Raw genomic sequence first — 19,040 nt, forward strand, 5'->3', positions numbered from 1 at the left:
CTCCTCCTGCTAGGTGATCGGGGGTGTATGGTCAGAGGAGCCCTTGAGCTCAGAAACTCCTCCCTGTGCAGCCCGACCAGGATCTGGGGCCAGGAGCTGGTCCTCACTCCCTAAGGCCCACGTTGCTGTTTTCGAACTCATAGAAAGGGCACCACAATATAAAAGTTTGCCCAGGGTATCATTTTCCCTAAGGCTGGCCCCACTTGTGACTTTCTAGGCAAATTCCTGCATTCAGGTTATTAGTTGGTGTGACATGGGGCTTGATCCTGCATCATTGACATCAATGGGAGCTTCAACATTGCCTGCCTTGGGATCATGATTACCATATATACTCGTTCATAAGGCAAATATTTTTGGTAAAAAAGTGACATCAAAAAGCGGGGGTCAACTTACAAACGGGTCTACACCAAAATGATTCCATAGAGTTTAAAATCATCACATTTAACTGAATATCTAATACATTGTCATTTTGTTTACCTGGAGCGTCTGCAGGCATGAAGCCCCTCAGCTCCCTGTGGCCGTGGTTTGCTGTTCCCAGCCAATGGGAGCTGCGAGAAGTGGTGTGCCACTTCCCACAGCTCCGATTGGCTGGGAACGGCGAACCGCGGCCACAGGAAGCTGAGGGGCTCCATGCCTGCAGATGCTCCAGGTAAACAAAACGTCCCGACCTGCCAGCAGCTTACCCTGACCGGCTGGGAGTCAGAGTTTGCGACCTCTGAAATATAGAGTCAGCTTATGAAAGGGTCATACAGTTTTTGCTATTTTTACCTAACCATCTTGGGGAGTTGGCTTATAAATGAACAGGCTAATGAATGAATATATATGGTAGATCATAACCAGGTTTCCATAATGAAATGTGCAAGGGTGAAATCATGGAACACTATTCTAGTGAGGGCTCTCTTGGTTTTTGGTTCCTCCCCAGCTGGCTTGCAGCTGGATGGATGTAGTATGAGCAGGTGTTGCTCACCCACTAGTAGTAAACTGTTCAGTCCCCTAACTCCTTTCAACACAAAACCCACTAGAACACAATTAGAGAATCAGAACCCCTCCTATAAACTACTGTGTAAGAGGAACCTGTGAAAAGCAATCTGGAAAGGATAACTAAAATTAGTTGTTTCTTAAGCACTTTTTGTCACACATGATTGACTCAGCAGGGGCAGCACCTTATGCACCTGGTGAGGTTTACTTAGAGTTCATTATTTTAGATGATGAAATTATAGTTGTCCTCAGCCTAATAGTTTACTAGAGCTCCCTCTTAAAGCTTTATTTTCCCTTCATATGTGTATTTATTTTGCCGAGAAAGTCAAAGTCCCAACTTGATCCACATTTTTTATCCCTCACCAGACAGATGAGAACCTGACATCTAGGACAGCGAGTAACTATGAAGTTCAGCAGTTTAAAAACAGACCCCCACCCCCCTCAATGCCCTTTATTTTGTTCAAAGGAATATGGAAAAAATCAAAGATCCTTAATACTAAAATCCATCACAGAGCTAGGGTTTAAAACCTAATTTGTAAAGCCCTGGAAGTTATATAGCTGAAAAAAATCATTCCTGAAAACAACTGCTCTGTCAGATACACATGGATTTTTTTCAACTGTCATAAGATTAACTTTTTGCATTCTGGGATTTAAAATTCATACAAATTGGCTGCCATTAAAGTCAGTTTTGCAGCCATTACCACAGTTTTTAAATGGAAGACACCTGTGGTAAGTAGGTGGCAATGGCTTCATTTGTTGACTTGTAAAGGGTTCCTGCTGTAGGAGAATTCTTAATTGGGGAGAAGGGAACCAGATTAGCTTTAGGATCTGGCTGTTTTCATTGAAAAAAAAAATTTAAAAAAGTGTTTTTACTTGAAATGGGTATCTCAATGTAAAATCCTTATGGAGACAAGGCACTGTAGTTTTTCCCTTGATGTATTTAGTTGAAGTAAGCCCCAAATGGGAGTATAGGGTTCACTTCAGTTTAGGGCTTGTCTACATGGGAAGTTAAACCAAATGCACTAAAGGTGTGAATTTAAGGTGCACTGAACCCTTGTGTGGGTGCTTTCATTCAGAAGAAAGGTGACCAGATAGCAAGTATGAAAAAAAAATCGGGACACTTTCGTTTTTGGGCCGGGGGCATCCTTGCTTATACAAGACAAAGCCTCTAATATCATGATGGTCCTGATATTATCAGGACATCTGCTTACTCTATTCAGAAGCAAAGACCATGTCTACAGGATGGGGACTAGAGAGGCATAACTATGGTGCCATAGCTATGCTAACATAACCCCATAGCGTAGTTGCAGCCCACACCGACATAAGGGGTTTTCTCCACTGATGTAGAAACACCTCCTCCCCAAGTGACAGTAGCTACAGTGATGGAATCATTCTTCCATTGACCTAACTGCATCTAAACCGAGGGTGGTGTTCCCACACCATGGAAAAAATGCTTCTGTCCCCGGCCTATATACTGCCGGGTTATCCACAGCCTGAGTGCTATAACTATGCAAACCTAAGTGTTGAGTGTAGACCAGGCCTTAGTATCCCTTCAAAGGGAATTAAGCTAAAATGAACTAAGGCCACTTTACCTCTGGATGACCATCCACATAGGAGTTCAATGCACTTTCAATTCACACCTTTAGCTGATTCGTCTTAACTTTCCTGAGTGTTCGCAAGAGCTATGCCCTAACTCTATAGAGGTGAAAACTACCTGCTGTGCCTGGGTCTCCACTAAGATTTTATGTTGGAATAGCTAATCCAATGTAAAAACATACCTTTTTGTAGTGAAGCCGAAGCCGGTATCATTACAGGTAAAAAGGTGTGTCTTCTACAATGAGCCAGCGATGTCATTGTAAACTCTTAGTGAAGCCAAGGGAAGTAGCAGTTTTACCTCAATGCAGCTAGTGGGGGCAAACCCCAGCCCCCTGCCCTCCGACTGCTCCCAATTACCTCAACTAACTGCATCAAGACAAAACTATCAGTACATCAAGGTTGCCTTTTCTACACTAGGATTTTACAACAAGATAGCTAACTAGCTCTTAAAAAAACCACACCCCTTTCTTTTAGTGAAGACATTCTCAGTTGTGTCTGCTTTAACTTGACCCATGAAACTAACAACTAGGTAACATGGAGGTTCTTGGAGATATCACATCTTTATATGGATGAAGATGCCAGCTGTTCCTGTTTTGCTCCCACTCTCCCCTCTCCCCGGGGTTGTACCAGTTAAATATTTAGGGTATAGTAAAATAGCTAAAACTCTCAGAAAATTCTTAATTCATGGATATGTATCCAGAGCCGCCCAGAGGATTCAGGGGGCCTGGGGGCCTCGGCAGCAGGGGCCCCCTGCTTCGGCGGTAATTCGGCAGTGGGGGGGGGGGTCCTTCCACTCTGGGACCCGCCGCTGAAGTGCCCCGAAGACCCGCGGCTGGAACCCCTGCCGACGAAGACCTGGAGCGGAAGAAGCTCAGGGGGCCCAGGCCCCGCTAGAGTTTTCCGGGCCCCCAGAGCGAGTGAAGGACCCCGCTCCAGGGGCCCCGAAAAACTCTCATGGGGGCCCCTGTGGGGCCCGGGGCAAATTGCCCCACTTGCCCCCCCCCCCTCCGGGTGGCCCTGCATTCATCCACTTTGTTATTCCCTTACTGCTTGCTGCTGGGGATTTCTTACTCTTACTGAAAAACTTAGTGGCCACTCCCCTCACTTCTTTGTAAAGATTTAGCAGCAGAGGCTGTGAGAAGTTTCATATTTTTTTTATTAAGGCTTTTTAAAATGTGTAAAGAAATATACATCATATTTATTAGTCTGCTACAAAATATGACTGTAATTACAACTAAGCAGTTAAATAGGTGATAGTGTGTTCCAAGGTGCATTATCCTTGTATTGTGTTTTTTCACTTAGAGCTAGGGTGAAGATTTCTCAACCTTAGTTGTTGCCATTGTTTCTATTACTCGCTACTGACCTCAGAGATGGGGGGGGGGGGGGGGAAGGGGAAAGCCACATGTAAGTAGCTCTCTCAGTTACACACTCTTCCTGCTTCCTTTTCCTGTGTTACCCAGCCCTGCTGTCACCTCTGCTGCTCAGTCTAAAGATTGGTATCACTGAATGACTATGCCTCACCATTGCTACCTGATGAGAGGAAAATGTCAGGTACTGCCCAACATACCAATGTGGTGATACCAAAAGTTTCTCCTGTAATGTCCTGATCCTCAATTGCTCCCTCAAGCCCCAGTAGTCCAGCATGAGAGAATTCACTAGAATAGTCACAGAAAAGAAACATGGCAGGGGGGTAGACATAGTGAAATTGTTTTAAAAAGTAAAAGATGTTCACCCTCTGCTCAGGATTCACTTAACTCTAATTAATAGGATTTGCCTTATCCGTTCCTGTGGTGATGGGAATTCTGTTTGTTGAAATGTGTCCTGCCAGGGCCCATTGGCTACTTAAAATGTTTTCTTGTATATATACTTTGGGTCAGGATGTTTGTTCTGTTAAAAATTTAAACCCCACATTCCTGTCAAGTAGGACTTTGCAGATTACGTTCTCAGGACGATTCCTCGCATTAGCCACTAGGTGGCACTACATGGACACTCTGAATAGGATATGCGGTCTTGAAAGCCCAAAAGATTTCATCCCAGAGAGCGAACAATGGTTTCAAAGGACTGCTGGTTAAAGTGACACGGGTAAGAGAAAGAGTTGTTTTCGAGGGATATGAGAGAATCGAGTTGGGTTTCTCTTTGGCAGAAGTTTGCTATCCCAATGCTGTTGACTCAAACATGACTTCAAACAAAAAGAATCTGCTGCATAATAATCCTATGCCGAATGGGATAGAGATGGAGTTTACTACTTACTAGTGACCATAGGTCTGATCCAAAGCCTGTTGAAGCCAACAGGAATTACTGCCCAAAGACTCCAGCATGTGTAATAGGAGAATGAGGTCCACTGTATTGATGATGGTTAGGTTGTGTCTACACTAGCCTTTTTCCCCCCTGAAATCTTCCACCAATAGAAGCTTGGAGGGAGTAATCATAGAGCCAAGCTGCCAGGAGTCTTCAGTTTTTTTAACCGTTGTGTTGTCTAAGCCATAGTTGTTCAAATCCCAACTTGCCTTACTTCTGGGGTACAAAGCTAGATCCAAGAGCGGGGTGGGGGTCTTCTATTTTCATAGTTACCGTTTTCATTCAGAGATCGCAAAGCACGGCACAGAGGAAACCAGCTGGGGAAGCTGAGTCAGAGAGGGGAAGTAACGTATTCAGGGTCACACAGCAGGCCTGTGATATTGGACTTCAGGAAGATTTCGTTACTAGCTACTTATATCCCAAATTGGTCATTAGTTTGTATCACACACGGGGTTGGAGCAACGATTAGACCACCTGAATCCCAGACAATTTTCTGAGTCAACTTCACGTACCAGCTTGGCCTTATTTTGTATTATTCCCAGGAACAGGCATAGTGCCCTTGGGGGTAGGCATCAGCCCAAAGGTAATAGGAGCCAAACCACCTCAGACTCACCCTGTCCAGCAAACAGGCCAGATGCACTAAATGGGGCATACCTGTGGAGTCTCCAGGGCCCAGTGAAAAAAAATGTTTGGGCCCCCCAGCAAGGGCGGACCGGCTAAACAGGGCCGACGAAGCTGGGACCCAGGCCCCCTTCAGACCGCTGGGCCCCAGTAATTTGTACCAGCTTCCCCCACCCCACCCCTTGTCGGCCCTGGGAGTCTCTAGGCCCAGTGAAGGAGAGATAAACACAATCTGGTCCCTGGTGTCATCAAACTTGCACCAATATTACATCTTTAAAGTGGATTCCCCTCGGTCTCACCGCTCCTAATGCAGCCACACAGTTCTAGCTGTTCCATTGGTGATCAAGGGCAACTTTTACAAACTCTGGCAGTTCAATCCACTAAGAGTACATCCAGTGGAGAATTTTCTCAGGTCTCTCCAACCAGCTCACCCCAGCTCCTGCCTGGGTTAGACAAACCTTTTGGGACTGGGCTTTTATCATTAATCTCAACCCTGTCTCACTCAAGAAAAAAAGCCAGAGCTAAAGTTCAAATGTATTAATGAAGTCAGTGGAAGTGATTCTTGGTAGGAAGAGAGAGGATATTCAAAAGGACCTTGAACAAAACAGAGCTTTGTTTAGATAGCGTGGGGAATGCTGTTGAGTGGCTTAAAATCAATAAATGCTCATGAGACCAGACTGGAAGCAGTACAGGAGGTTAACACACACATTAAGGAGGACAGCCCCTTGTGAAGATGCATGGAATTCTTGGGAATAATCCAACTATGCCCTCTTGGGATACTACTTGACACCCCCAGTCAAGCAGTGACTCATTTGCCAGTCTCGTCTGCGAGCTATTGGAGGAAGAGCAGGGAGAGATTCCACAGAGTCCTCTCAAACCAAGGGACCCTATGCCCAACCAGAGGATCAGAGTAATTTCCATTGAAGTCAGTGGAAGTTATTTCTAACCTGGAAAAAAGAATCAGGCCCAAGGCTTATATGAAAGACTGTCTCCCTCACGCATTACATGGTCTTTGGCATTTTGCATACAGCTTATTTTTGACAGTGGGTAGCCAAACTTTCTTCCCCACTTTACACTGCTTGTTCTAACTACTTTTCTTGTCCAGTTCAGGTTTGTTCTAGCTTTCTTCTTGCCCTGTCAGACTCTGCAAGCTTCTGTCTCATGGTCGCACTATATCCCAAGTCATCTTTTCAAAAGACACAGTTGTCTAGGGACTGGAATCAGTTTGCCTTTATTTCTCTAGATCAGAGGCAACATTCTAGGCAAGACAGACAATTCTTTGCCCCCTCTTTAGAAGCGTGGGGCCAGCAGAACAGCTGTAACATTTCCAGGGTTCTCCATTTGCCCATGCAGCCAACTAGAGGAATTCAGTGAGCTACCGTTGTGACAGGATCCCTTGAGCGCAGTCTGGGACCGTGGGACCGCGGGACCGCTGTGCCCCCTGAACTCTATCCAGCCTGGGCTGTCTCTCACAGTGCCTTGCTAGTGACCAGCAGCAAACCCCTCCAGGCGCTGTGATCACTCAGCACAACCGCATGTGGAGCCCCACGCCCAGCTATATTGAATGAATGCTCCCAGAGCCACTCATGAATCACACAGAGAAAGGCACCAGAGCCAAATCCCCCCCAGCTCCCAGCCCTGTACCTCAGGAATATACCGTCTTGCACTGCTCAAGATGAGCAGTGCTGATTTATTAATTGGTTCACCACTCCGTCAATGGAAAGTGGATATACACCAACCTTTGTAAACCTGAGCAGATTTACCATACACTTCAGACAAACTCATTGGTAAAGATAAACAGTTAAACAAATGTATTGACTACAAAAGATACATTGTAAGTGATTATAGTGATAGGCAAAAAGTCAGAGTTAGTTACCCAAAGAAAAGAAAAGAAAATATAAGCACACAGTCTAAACTCTCAACCCTATTAGACTGGGCAATATGTAGATTAAGCTGTTTTTCTCACCCCACTGGATATTGCAGTTCATAGTATGCAGATTCCACCCTTGAAACCTGGGCCTGTCTCCTCTCTTGGAGTCTTAAATCTCCTCAGTGTCCTTGGTGCTTGCAGCATAGTGGGGGCAGGAGAAAGGCCAAGCATAGGGCCCCTGTGTTCTGTTTTATACCCAGGGCCAGTGCAACCCATTAGACGACCTAGGTGGTTGCCTGGGACACTAGCATTTGGGGGGCAGCATTTTGGGTCCTTCAGCTGTGACCGCGGCAGCCAGATCTTCGGCCGCCCCAGTCGGCGGCGGCATTTAGGCAGAGGGACCTGGGGCGGGGGAGCACAGGGAGGGCTGCCTGCAGCAAGTAAGGGGGGGCAGCATGCAGGGGAACTCCTTGCCCCAGCTCACCTCTGCTCCGCCTCCTCCCCTGAGCACGCCGCCCCGCTCTGCTTCTCTCCCTCCCAGGCTTGCAGTGCCAAACAGCTGATTGGCACCGCAAGCCTGGGAGGCGGGAGAAGTGGAGCGGCGACGGCGTGCTCGGGGAGGAGGCGGAGCAGAGGTGAGCTGGGGCGGGGAGCTGCCGCATGGCTCCCCGGGCCAGGAGGAGCTGCCGCGGGGGGGCACCACAGGGCAGACTGGGGGAGCTGCTGCAGGGGGGTGCCGCCACAGGGGGGGGTGCCTTAGGCCGGAGGGGTGGGTGGAGAGCTGCCACAGGGCTCGGGAAGGGGGGGCACAAGGTGGAAGTTTCGCCTAGGGCGTGAAACATCCTTGCACCCGCCCTGTTTATACCTCAGTCCCATGTGCTTGGAGAGCACCAGTCCAGGCATGTCTGGGGGCATTGCTGAGTCTCCAGGCAAGGTTGAGCAATTCCCTTGCTGTGGCCTCATGCAGGTGAGTCATTGGATTGTATCTCCCTTGCTGGACAATGGCTGGTGATCTCTGTTCAACTGCACCCACCCGAGTGTTGGTTACCTCCCTTGTCATTGTCTCTGTATAGCTAGTATCTGGGTGCCTCCCAAATCCACAGCATATTTTAGTGAAAACCATACAACACAATTCTTATGATTTTATATGCATTGGTGATACACATATTTAGATAGAACAATGTCTTTCAGATGATACCTCACAAGGCATGCTTTATATGCAAGATCATGATTATATAAAAATGAGGAATATGGGGGTTACAGGATGCTCCCCCAAGGTATAGAATGACACAACTGTCCTTCAGGATGTCTTGCCTGAAATGTTTCAGTACTAACAGTAATCCCTCTCTTTTATCCATCCATAAATTCCCCATTTTATCTATTCTTTAATCTTAATTTGAAGGTCTCCCACATGCGTGCTCTAACCACCAGGCAAGAGTCATTCTCATTCTCCCTCTCTCAGTCCAGGGCCGGCTCCAGACCCCAGTGCACCAAGCGCGCGCTTGGGGCGGCGTCCCGCGGGAGGGCGGCAGGCGGCTCCGGTGGACCTCCCGCAGAGCCGCGGGACCAGCAGACCCTCCACAGGCACGTCTGCAGGAGGTCCACCGGAGCCGCGGGACCGGCGACCGCCAGAGCGCCCCCCACGGCGTGCCGCCCTGCTTGGGGCGGCGCAAATCCTAGAGCCACCCCTGTCTCAGTCTCTGGCCCAGTGACTCTAATTATTTATCCACAGTGGGACAGCTCCAACAGGAGGCATGAGAGACCCCTACCTCAAAATATCCCACCAGGATTACACATACCGCCTCCGCTCATGCTGATTTGCTGTGAGTCCTTACAGCAGTTGGGTTATCGGGGTAATTGTGAGGAAATAGCTAACAGAGCCAGCCTGTGTCCCAAGTGGAAGAGAACAGCTGGTACTATCACCCAAAAGCAGGGGAAACCCTAGACAGATAATCCTCCCTTTACACAAGTATGGCTCCACTGAGTTCAGTCCTGATTTAGGGTGGGATGAGAGGAGACTCTCCTCCCAGCTCTAGCTGAGCTGCAACTATTCTGCATCACTCACCAATTAACTCATTAGGGAGAGCAATAAATAATGGAAAGTGAATGTCTTTTCTGCTCTGAGGGAAGGCTGGAGAGATGAATGCTGTAGAGAGAAAAGAGGATGAAGAAGACAGCCAACTAATTACCTTATTGGCCCTGGATACACAAATTCTCAGTGCAGTGAAGGGGAAATGCCCGGGGAGAGGTGGGGGGAAGTTCCATTCAAGAGATGCACATTCAGGGATCCTTTAACATAAAAAAGAGGGAGGTGAGCAAGCAACTCTATTCTCTGCCATACAATTACATAAAAGGGGAGGAATAAATCAGTTCCTAAAACTGATTAGGCCACCCTGTCACAGAATTCTGTTGAGCACCTTGAAGAAGCATTGATAGCACTATCCAGAATACATAATGAAATGATTAACAATGCTTACATTTAACTCTCCACAGTTAATAGCCCAGAAAGCTGAATAGGGGCAGTTAATAACGTGTAAAGTCCCAGTCCTGCAAACATTTATGCATGTGCTTAATGTTTAGTGACTAGTTTAATGGAGTTCAATGGGAACACACACACGTGTAAAGTTAAACACACATTTATTGACATATATTTGCAAGATTGGGGCCTTTCAGCTCTTGTTTTGGGCTGTCTGTTTGCAGACTTGAGAAGGGATGGAAGAAGTTAGTAAATATGTATTTAGCTGTCTTACCTTGCCTCCCACATGAGGGTTAATTATGTAATGCTTGTAATGGTTTTGTAAAGACCGCGGAGTAGAAATTCTTATTCTTGGTATTATTTACATAGTTCTAACTATGCTGTGTGAGCTAGGGGCAAATATAAAGACAAAGGCCCATATCTTCAAAGGCACTTGGGGAGTGCTCTGCCCAGCGTACCAACACCTAATCTCTAAGGGTACATTTATACTGCAAATATATAAATAAAATAAAACCTGCAGCAGCGAGTCGGGCTGGAGCTTGAGCTCTGACTGAAACCCAGCAATGGAGGGAGGAGTGTCTCAGAGACTGAGCTCCAACCTGAGTAGGAACATCTGTATTGCTATTTTTACCACCATAGTGGAAGCCAGAGTCTAGACCAATGCCCTTAGACTCACTGCTGCTGGTTGGTTTTTTGTTGTTGTTGTGTTTTGTTTTTTGGGGGGCGGGGGGAAGGGGTTGCATTGTAGACGTACCCTAGCTGACCTGACACCTAGTGGAATCATTTGCAGTAGTTTTATTGGTTCCAGGATATTAGGGAGACAAGTTGGGTGAGATTATACTGTATCTTTTACTGGAGCAACTTCTGTTGGTGAAGAAGAGCTCTGTGTGGCTCAAAAGCTTGTCTCTCTCTCACCAACAGAAGCTGTAGTGTAGACCTAGTCTGGGATGCATGCAGCTTTCCTTGTGATGTGCTGCATATTGTTGAGACAGCTAGAGGCTGTGTCTTCACCGCAAAATCTTGTGATTTTGACACTGAGACTAGGGTTGCCAAGCTCCAGGGTTGGCCTGGAGTCTCTAGGAATGTAATATTAATCTTTAATTAAAGATGGTCATATGATGAAATCTCCAGGAATACATCCAACCAAAATTGGCAACCCTGACACCCCTACCTTGATATAAAAACACAGTTTTTTTGCAGCAAAGAAGTAGTCTTTATGCCAGTGCAATAGGTTGTGCTGGAAGTGGTGTTGGTGGGTTTGAACTTTACACAGATGCTAAAGCAGCCAGGCAGCAGGGGACTTGCAAAGATTACACAACTATAGAAGTTGCCAGGAGGATGGTTTGAAAAGCTCAGCAAAGACTCGGCGGTTCTAGGAAATAGACGTATTGGACTTATGCTAAGTGGCAAACCTCACACACTCATGCATGCCATGCCGCTTATTGTGACATTTTAATGGAGCCCCATTTGCTTTCATGGAGATTAGTTTAAAGTGTTTTATTGCAGGCTACAATGACACTGGTAGTGTATACAAATTAGGACTCCCTGGGCCAGTCTGACTGTTACTCCTATTGTTACTCCACAGGTAGTCCCATGGACTTCAGTAAGGCTACCCGCAGTATAAGGTATCAGTCTTCACAATAAATAGAATGCATTTAGCCTATGATTTTAATGATAGGCAAACACAAAGGGGCATTTGGTGAAGCTCTTAACACACCTTGGTGAGCAGTTACAGCTATGAGTACTTGTGTGAGAAAGTGCTCACCCGTGTGAGTGTGGGGTCATACTCTGACCCAAAGACTCAGTGCTTTTGGTTACAAACTGCCTTCAGGCTAGGTTTGAGTGTTTTGAAGGCAGATGTTGGAGGCTGAAATGCAGGTTTCAGTATTTGCCTGTGATGAACACAACTCAATGAGTATTTAATATAAATCTTTATAACGTATGCTGAGGCATGGAGAGTTTTGGATAGAGATGATTTTGAAGTGTTTTTTTGAGAAGCTATTAGAGGAATTAGCACCTTCCAAATTAGTAAAATTCATTGTAGACATTGATGAAAGCAGCTGTAAATCTAGTTTAACCAGATAGTTACGGTGGGTTTACAGACGTTTTGCTGGAGCAGTGCAAAGTAGCCAGAGCATACCAATGATTCTTGTTCACTATGTGTCTATACTTGTGTGGGATGATGTACATAACTTACATGTCACTTCACCACTACGGACTAAGCAGCCATCCAAAAATTTACATTGATAAAACCTTCATATCACAGTACACCATCATATGCTTCTTGTAGTTATAGTATAAGCTGTATGTCTACACCACCTCTTGTTTCTTTAATTATTATTTGCAGCCTGTATCCTCCTGTTTCAGACTCGGTGTGCACTTTCAGCCAGGAAAAGCATGCCCATTTCATTGTTATGGTGCTTGTCCAATGAGCACCTCTCTCTTTGGGGAGTTTTTTAGAGGCAATATTGGATTTTCAAGAGAGGAAGACTATTAAGGGCTTCCTGTAAAATGGCAGGCAAGGAGAGATCATTTTCCTTCCCTAGCAATAGAATGTTACTCATTTTGGAGCTGTGCAGACTGGAATCGGAAATGTCCTAGCTTCATCAGTGCTTGGATGGGGCTGTGAGGTAAAATTTGCAAAATCACCTAAGTCACTTACTTTCTTAAGTCCTAGTGGACCTGGGTGCCTTTGGAAATTTTACCCCAAACCTACAGTGCTGAGTGCCTTCAGCTGGATGGGAATTGATGCTACTCAGCACTTTGCAGACTACTCAACACCTAGGATTTGCAAGAACAGGCTCTTAAGCAACGAATGGGTGACTGTCCTTCCTTTATTTTCTTGAATAAGTTACTGAGTGAGATCATAGTTGTTTCAAATGGATTTATATTCTTATTAAATCAACCATATGACCACAATGCTTGATGCCCTCTTGGCAGGGCTGCTTTGTAACTTTTATGTGGTGCTAGAATCAGCAACACACTTGGTTAATAGATCAACATATACTCTTTACAGTATTCTTTATATTGACTGATGATAAAACAGTATAGTGGTTGTTCAAGCCCTTAACTGAGATACCCTTGGCTATATTTGAAACCTCCAACTTAATCATTAGGCTGATGGAAACTAGCATATCCATCCCTTGCTTCTACCACTGAAATTTAGTTAATCAGATAACCATGCCTTTTTCTGTGTTGGCTCTTCAGAGATGCAGCTTTTCCTCTCTGCAGGTCTACCTCACCTCAGTTTTAAGCCATGTTTGAAAGTTTCCTCTCACTGCAGTTTTTATAAATAAACCACTGTCTTCATGTATGTAGGAACATCACCTCCCACCCACCTTTGTGCTCAGTGAATCAAAAATACTGCTTTGATTCTATTAAAAATTGTATTATGGATGTTAACTATTTGTTTAGTTCCTTGAGTATACTGCCAGGAGAAAGTGGGGCCATGTTATAAAATAAGCAGAAGATTTTAACTTGTAACTCCAGGCACTGATGTTACAAACACAGCTTTTGTTTTTTTCTTTCCCCTTAGTCCACTGAGTTCCAATTAGGGAAGCCCACTTCAGCACAGATTAACTCAATGGGCCAGATTCACCATTGCCCAGCACTTCACATAGTCACTTAACAATGGTAAGTGGATATAAAATGCTACCATTATGACCGAGTAGCGTTTTCCTCACTTTGCACTGGTCTGAGAGTACACAAGGTGCTGAACAATGGAGTACGAGGCCCTGTCTCTGCATACTATTTCAGATGTATCCATCACCATGGTATCTGGGGAACTTGCTTTTCTTTTTAATTCCAGGGAGAAAAGTACTAATATTTTATGCACATCAAGAGCCCAAATCTCTGAATGGATCCTTAAAAAATTGTGCAGTAGAAGAATTGAGGAAACAGGACTGCAACATCATCATGTCTGATCTCTACGCAATGCAATTTGAGCCAAGAGCAACAAGAAATGACATTATTGGTGAGACTAGTTGAGGTGCATTTTTTAAATGTCTCTCTCTTTGGGATTGTAAATGCAGTCTTACCAATTTGACACACCAGAGCTGCATTGTTTGATATAAGGATTAGGTGCTCTATGTATTAAAAATGGGGAGACTTTGTGTGTAAATCAATAGCTAATTAGTAAGACTTCTTTTTCTTTCCGTGGGCATTTACTAGAGCAGTGGTTTTCAATCATTTTTTCATTTACGGACCCTTAAAAAAATTTCAAATGGAAGTGCAGACCCCTTTGGAAATTCATCCCTTAGTCCGTGGACCCCTACCATAGAAGTCTTAGGCTGAAAACTGACTGAACAGCATGGCACATGCTCGGCCTGACATTTGATGCAGCGGGAGAAAGGGTGCTAAAGTGGGCTTCTATGACAACACCACCACTTCCAGGTTTTGACCTATAGATGGGGGTATTCACATGCTTTTGATTGATCAGAAAAACAGACTGCCTTGTCTCATCTCTAGCCTGGTCTACACTAGGCGTTTAAATCGGTTTTAGGAGCGTAAAACCGATTTAACGCCAAAACCGTCCACACTAGGAGGCACCTTATATCGATTTTAATGGCTCTTTAAACCGGTTTCTGTACTCCTCCCTAACGAGAGGAGTAACGCTAGTATCGGTATTAACATATCGGATTAGGGTTAGTGTGGACGCTGATCGACGGTATTGGCCTCCGGGAGCTATCCCACAGTGCACCAGTGACCGCTCTGGACCGCAATCTGAACTCGGATGCAGTGGTCAGGTAAACAGGAAAAGCCCCGCGAACTTTTGAATATTTCCTGTTTGCCCAGCGTGGAGCTCCGATCAGCACGGGTGGCGATGCAGTCCGAAATCAAAATAAAAAAAGAGCTCCCGCATGGACATGCGGATGTGATCGCTGTAAGGGCAGGCAAATCCGTTCTATCAGCGCTCCGTTACAGAAGATGAAATTCAGAATCCTTTTTTAAAAATCTCCAGACAGACGCCATAGCAGGGACTCAGCGCACTGCAGCGTGACAAGCGTAACGGAAAGCCAAAGAATCAAATGGATGCTCATGGACTGGAGGACTGAAGCTATCCCACAGTTCCTGCAGCCTCCGAAAAGTATTTGCATTCTTGGCTGAGCTCCAAATGCTTCTAGGGTCAAACACAGTGTCCGCGGGTCAGGGCATAGCTTGGCAATCTACTCACCCACCCCCCACCCACCCCCAGAAGCGAAAGGTAAAACAATCCTCTGACTCTTTTACATGTCACCCTATCTTTACTGAATGCTGCAGATAGACGCGATAGTGCAGCACTCAACACCAACATCCTTGCTCCCCCCCCGCCATGGGCGCTGATGGTACAAAATGATGGAAATCCATCCTCATCATCAGCCTCAGCTGATGGTACAAAAGGACTGGTAACCGTCCTCGTCATCAGCCTATTGGCCCTAATTATTTTTCTGGTGGATGGATGGTGCAATATGGCTGGTAACCATCCTCATCATAGCAACAGGGGGCTGAGCTCCATCAGCCCCCACCCTTCATGTGTAAAGAAAAGATTCAGTTGCCCCTGGACCAGCAGTGGGATGCTGGGCTTCTCTCCTACACACTGCTTAATGTCCTGTCTGGACTATCATAGCAGCTGGAGGCTGCCTTCCACTCATTTCTCACTAACAAGTCAGTGTGTCTTATTCCTGCATTCTTTATTAATTCATCACACAAGTGGGGGGACAATGCTACGGTAGCCAAGAAAGGCTGGGGTAAGAACGGAATCAACAGGTGGGGTTGTTACAGGAGCACCACCTGTGAATAGCATACAGATCATAATTTCTGCAGGCTCTGACACAGAGCAGCTGTGCTCTCTGGTTCTATGATACGGTGGTTCTCTAGTACACTTGCCTATATTAGGCAGCACTGATTCTATTTTTAGATACCAAAAAGGAGGGATTGACTCAGGGAGTCATTCCCAATTTTTGCTTTTGCGCCCCTGGCTGATTGGCCAGGGGCACTTATGACAGCAGCAAATGGTACAAAACGATGGAAGGTGCAATATGGCTAGTAACTAATCTTGGCTTTTGCGCACATGGCTGATCGGCCAGGGGCACTAGCAACAAATGGTACAAAAGGACTGGTAGCCATGATCATCCTCAGTTCCAATTTATGGAAGGGTTTGGATGGTGCAATATGGCTAGTAACCATCTCTGCTGTCATGAAAAAGCAAAAGCATGCTTCTGTGTAGCGCTGCTGAATCGCCTCTGTGAGCGGCATCTAGTACACATACGGTGAGAGTCACAAACGGCAAAACAAGCTCCATGATTGCCATGCTATGGCATCTGCCAGGGCAATCCAGGGGAAAAAGGCACGAAATGCTTGTCTGCCGTTGCTTTCCCAGACGGAGTGACTGACGACATTTACCCAGAACCACCCGCGACAATGATTTTTGCCCCATCAGGCACTGGGATCTCAACCCGGAAGTTCCAAGGGGCGGGGGAGGCTGCAGGAACTATGGGATAGCTAGGGAATAGCTACCCACAGTGCAACGCTCCAGAAATCAACGCTAGCCACGGACCATGGACGCACACCACCGATTTAATGTGCTTAGTATGGCCGCGCTCCACCCGATTTTATAAATTCTGTTTTACAAAACCGGTTTATGCAAATTCGGAATAATCCCGTAGTGTAGACGTACCCTCTGAAACTTTAGTTTACCTTTTGCGGATCCCTTGGACGTAGGGCAAGTCTACACTACAGCGCTACATCAGAGCAGATGCACTGATGCAGCTATGCCGCTGGAGCGTGTCTGGTGGAAATGCGCTATGCCAATTGCCAATGGGAGCCGGCTCTCCCGTCAGCATAATTACTCCACCTTGACAAGAAGCAGAAACTATGTTGGTGAGAGAGCGTCTCCCGCTGACATAGCACTGGTGTGGACCACGTGAAACGTGCATCGCTTGCGAGGGGTAGGGCTTTTTCACACCCCTGAGCAAGATAAGTTAGATCAACGTAATCCGTATTGTAGACCTGCCCATAGTCTGCAGACCCTCCAGTGAAAACCATGGTACTAGAGGATATCACTTTAGGAATCCATCCTACACCCTTGAGTTTGACAGTTTTGCCACGGACTACAACAGTAGCAGGATTGGGCCCTTACGAATAAGACTGTAGGTTTTTAAATAGCCCTATGCCTTTGGGCCCAAATGTTTGTGTATTATAACTTACAAGTGTTTGTGTGTCTTCTTAAAGAGGCATCATTACAAAACACCTCCTCTCAAGGAACAGTCCGGTTACAGATGTTTTCTGCAAATAATTCCCAAGTGTTCATTCATGCATGTTTGGGGTTTGTCTTATCTGTTAAGTATGATTCACATTGATGGAATATGGTAATGCCATTATCCATTTATTAGTTTAGTAAAAACTTGAGAGAAACCCAGTGGAAATCATATTAAATTTAAAACTGGTTTCCAAGGGTTTATCATAGTTAAGAAAGCCATTCACCAAGAGGTAGGTTTTTAATCCTGGTGCTGTTCTAATTTAGGAAGTGAAAGCACAAAGCCATAATGCAATTTGGCAGAGCTGGCAGTGTCTGTTAGAACCAAACCAGAAAGAATGATGTTGCAAAAGCACTGGCAGAAGTGGGCAAGGAAGGTTGCAAACCGTCTGATTCAAATCTGTGCTCCGCATCAGGTCTTGAAAAGTCCTAACCCACTCTGGTCACATGGATTTCAGGAAGAGGGGACACTCCTTAGCAGATGCTCTGGATCAGGCCCTAAACTCTGATAGCCTGATTTTCATTTACATTAAGGTCCTTTTACACCACTCTGGTAGCAGTTCATTTATCATTCCTTACAATATGGTGTGGCTCATGATAAATCAATGGGATGAAATATTCCAATCTAGGACAGTAGATTGTGACTTGTATTTAATTATCTTATGTGGATTTAGTGCTAGAAGTGGGATAAACAATGTTTATATGTTTCTTCCACAGGTTGCCTGCACAAATCAGAACACGTTGATGATGGAGTGGAATCATGGGAAGCTTACAAAAGAAGATGCTTGGCCAGTGATTTGATTGAGGAACAGAGGAAGGTTCAAGAAGCTAAGTTAGTGATTTTTCAGGTCATGATTTTTCTTATTAATAATCTTATAGTCTTAATATGGTGTTAAAACAAATACAGTAATAAGGAGATTATAAAAAGCCAGAAAGTTTAGACACCTAACTCCCACTATCATTTACTTTCAACGCACTGCCCATTCTGATAATGCAGATCAGGCTTGGACTGTGATCTCACAGGTAAGCGGTAAGGTCTAGTCAATAGCAGAAATGAAAAAAAAGCCAGGTGCTACAGAAAATTGACCGCTCCTCTTCCCCATGAATCAGGAAACCAGTGTCTGTCAGAAGGCTCATCTTTTGGTTGAGGTGTAAGAGATTCTGAAAAGTCACCATCATTTGGAGATCTCATGGCATTTTTCAAAAGAATATTACAAAAAAACCCACAACTTTAAGCAAATATAGTTCCTGCATCCTCTGAATGATAGGCTTTATTTACTGTGCTTGATCTGTGAATGGCTTGACTGATTAAGGTGATAAGATGTTTTTAGCGTAGAAACAAGGCCAAAGGAAATGGTGTACCTCCGCCCAGGGGCGGCTCTAGGCACCAGCAAAACAAGCAGCTGCTTGGGGCAGCCCATTTGCAGGGGCGGCAGCTAGCAGGGATCCAGCCTGAGAACCAACAGGGGGCCCTGGGAGCTGTAGTTCCTTGGTTAGCTCCCTGCCTATAGAACCAGCCCTGGAGCAGGGAAAGAACTACATTTCCCAGCATTCCCTTGGCCACTACCAACAGGAAAGTGGGAGAGGGAGTATGGTAAGTGAAACCTCATGCAGCAGCTTGAGCTCACTGCTAGAGCGGGGTGGCACTGTGAATGGGGAACAAGTGTTCCCAAGGAGTAGAAGGCTTTGGCCCCGATATCCCCTTCAGAAGACATCCCCAGACTGGATTAGGGATGCTGGTGTGACCTCACCTGGCAGCCCCCAAAGAAGGAATTGGGTGGACTAAATGGACAGTGCCCCTCTCTATCTGAAGCCTAGCAAGGGAGGTACATGGATCCCACTAGAATTTAAAATGAAAACTAAGGGAGGGGAGGCTCTGGACCTGGGCAGCTTTAGATACAGTACCAGGCAAGTAGGAGGATTTCCACTTCTGAGCCATGGAAGCAGAAATTGACTTTTCCTTTCCA

At 45.7% G+C, this 19,040-nt stretch overlaps 2 protein-coding genes across 3 annotated transcripts in view; one reads left to right on the forward strand and one right to left on the reverse strand.

Moving 5' to 3' along the window:
• The window catches only part of DUSP22 (dual specificity phosphatase 22), a 176,611-nt gene that overhangs the window by 101,760 nt on the left and 55,811 nt on the right, over positions 1 to 19,040 (reverse strand). For both annotated transcript variants that reach the window (XM_039521403.1, XM_039521404.1), the window contains exon 2: positions 9,553 to 9,652. In XM_039521403.1, the coding sequence (XP_039377337.1) occupies positions 9,553 to 9,652 (100 nt within the window). The remainder of the gene's footprint in view (positions 1 to 9,552; positions 9,653 to 19,040) is intronic.
• RIPK1 (receptor interacting serine/threonine kinase 1) overlaps positions 4,578 to 19,040 on the forward strand; it is a 63,888-nt gene continuing 49,425 nt past the window's right edge. Inside the window, exons 1-4 of the mRNA XM_039521397.1 lie at positions 4,578 to 4,656; positions 13,375 to 13,472; positions 13,648 to 13,812; positions 17,791 to 17,921. Of these exons, the coding sequence (XP_039377331.1) occupies positions 13,755 to 13,812; positions 17,791 to 17,921 (189 nt within the window). The 5' untranslated portion in view covers positions 4,578 to 4,656; positions 13,375 to 13,472; positions 13,648 to 13,754. The remainder of the gene's footprint in view (positions 4,657 to 13,374; positions 13,473 to 13,647; positions 13,813 to 17,790; positions 17,922 to 19,040) is intronic.

This window comes from Mauremys reevesii, linkage group 2 (assembly GCF_016161935.1).
Source record: "Mauremys reevesii isolate NIE-2019 linkage group 2, ASM1616193v1, whole genome shotgun sequence".
NCBI classification, from domain to species: domain Eukaryota; kingdom Metazoa; phylum Chordata; order Testudines; family Geoemydidae; genus Mauremys; species Mauremys reevesii.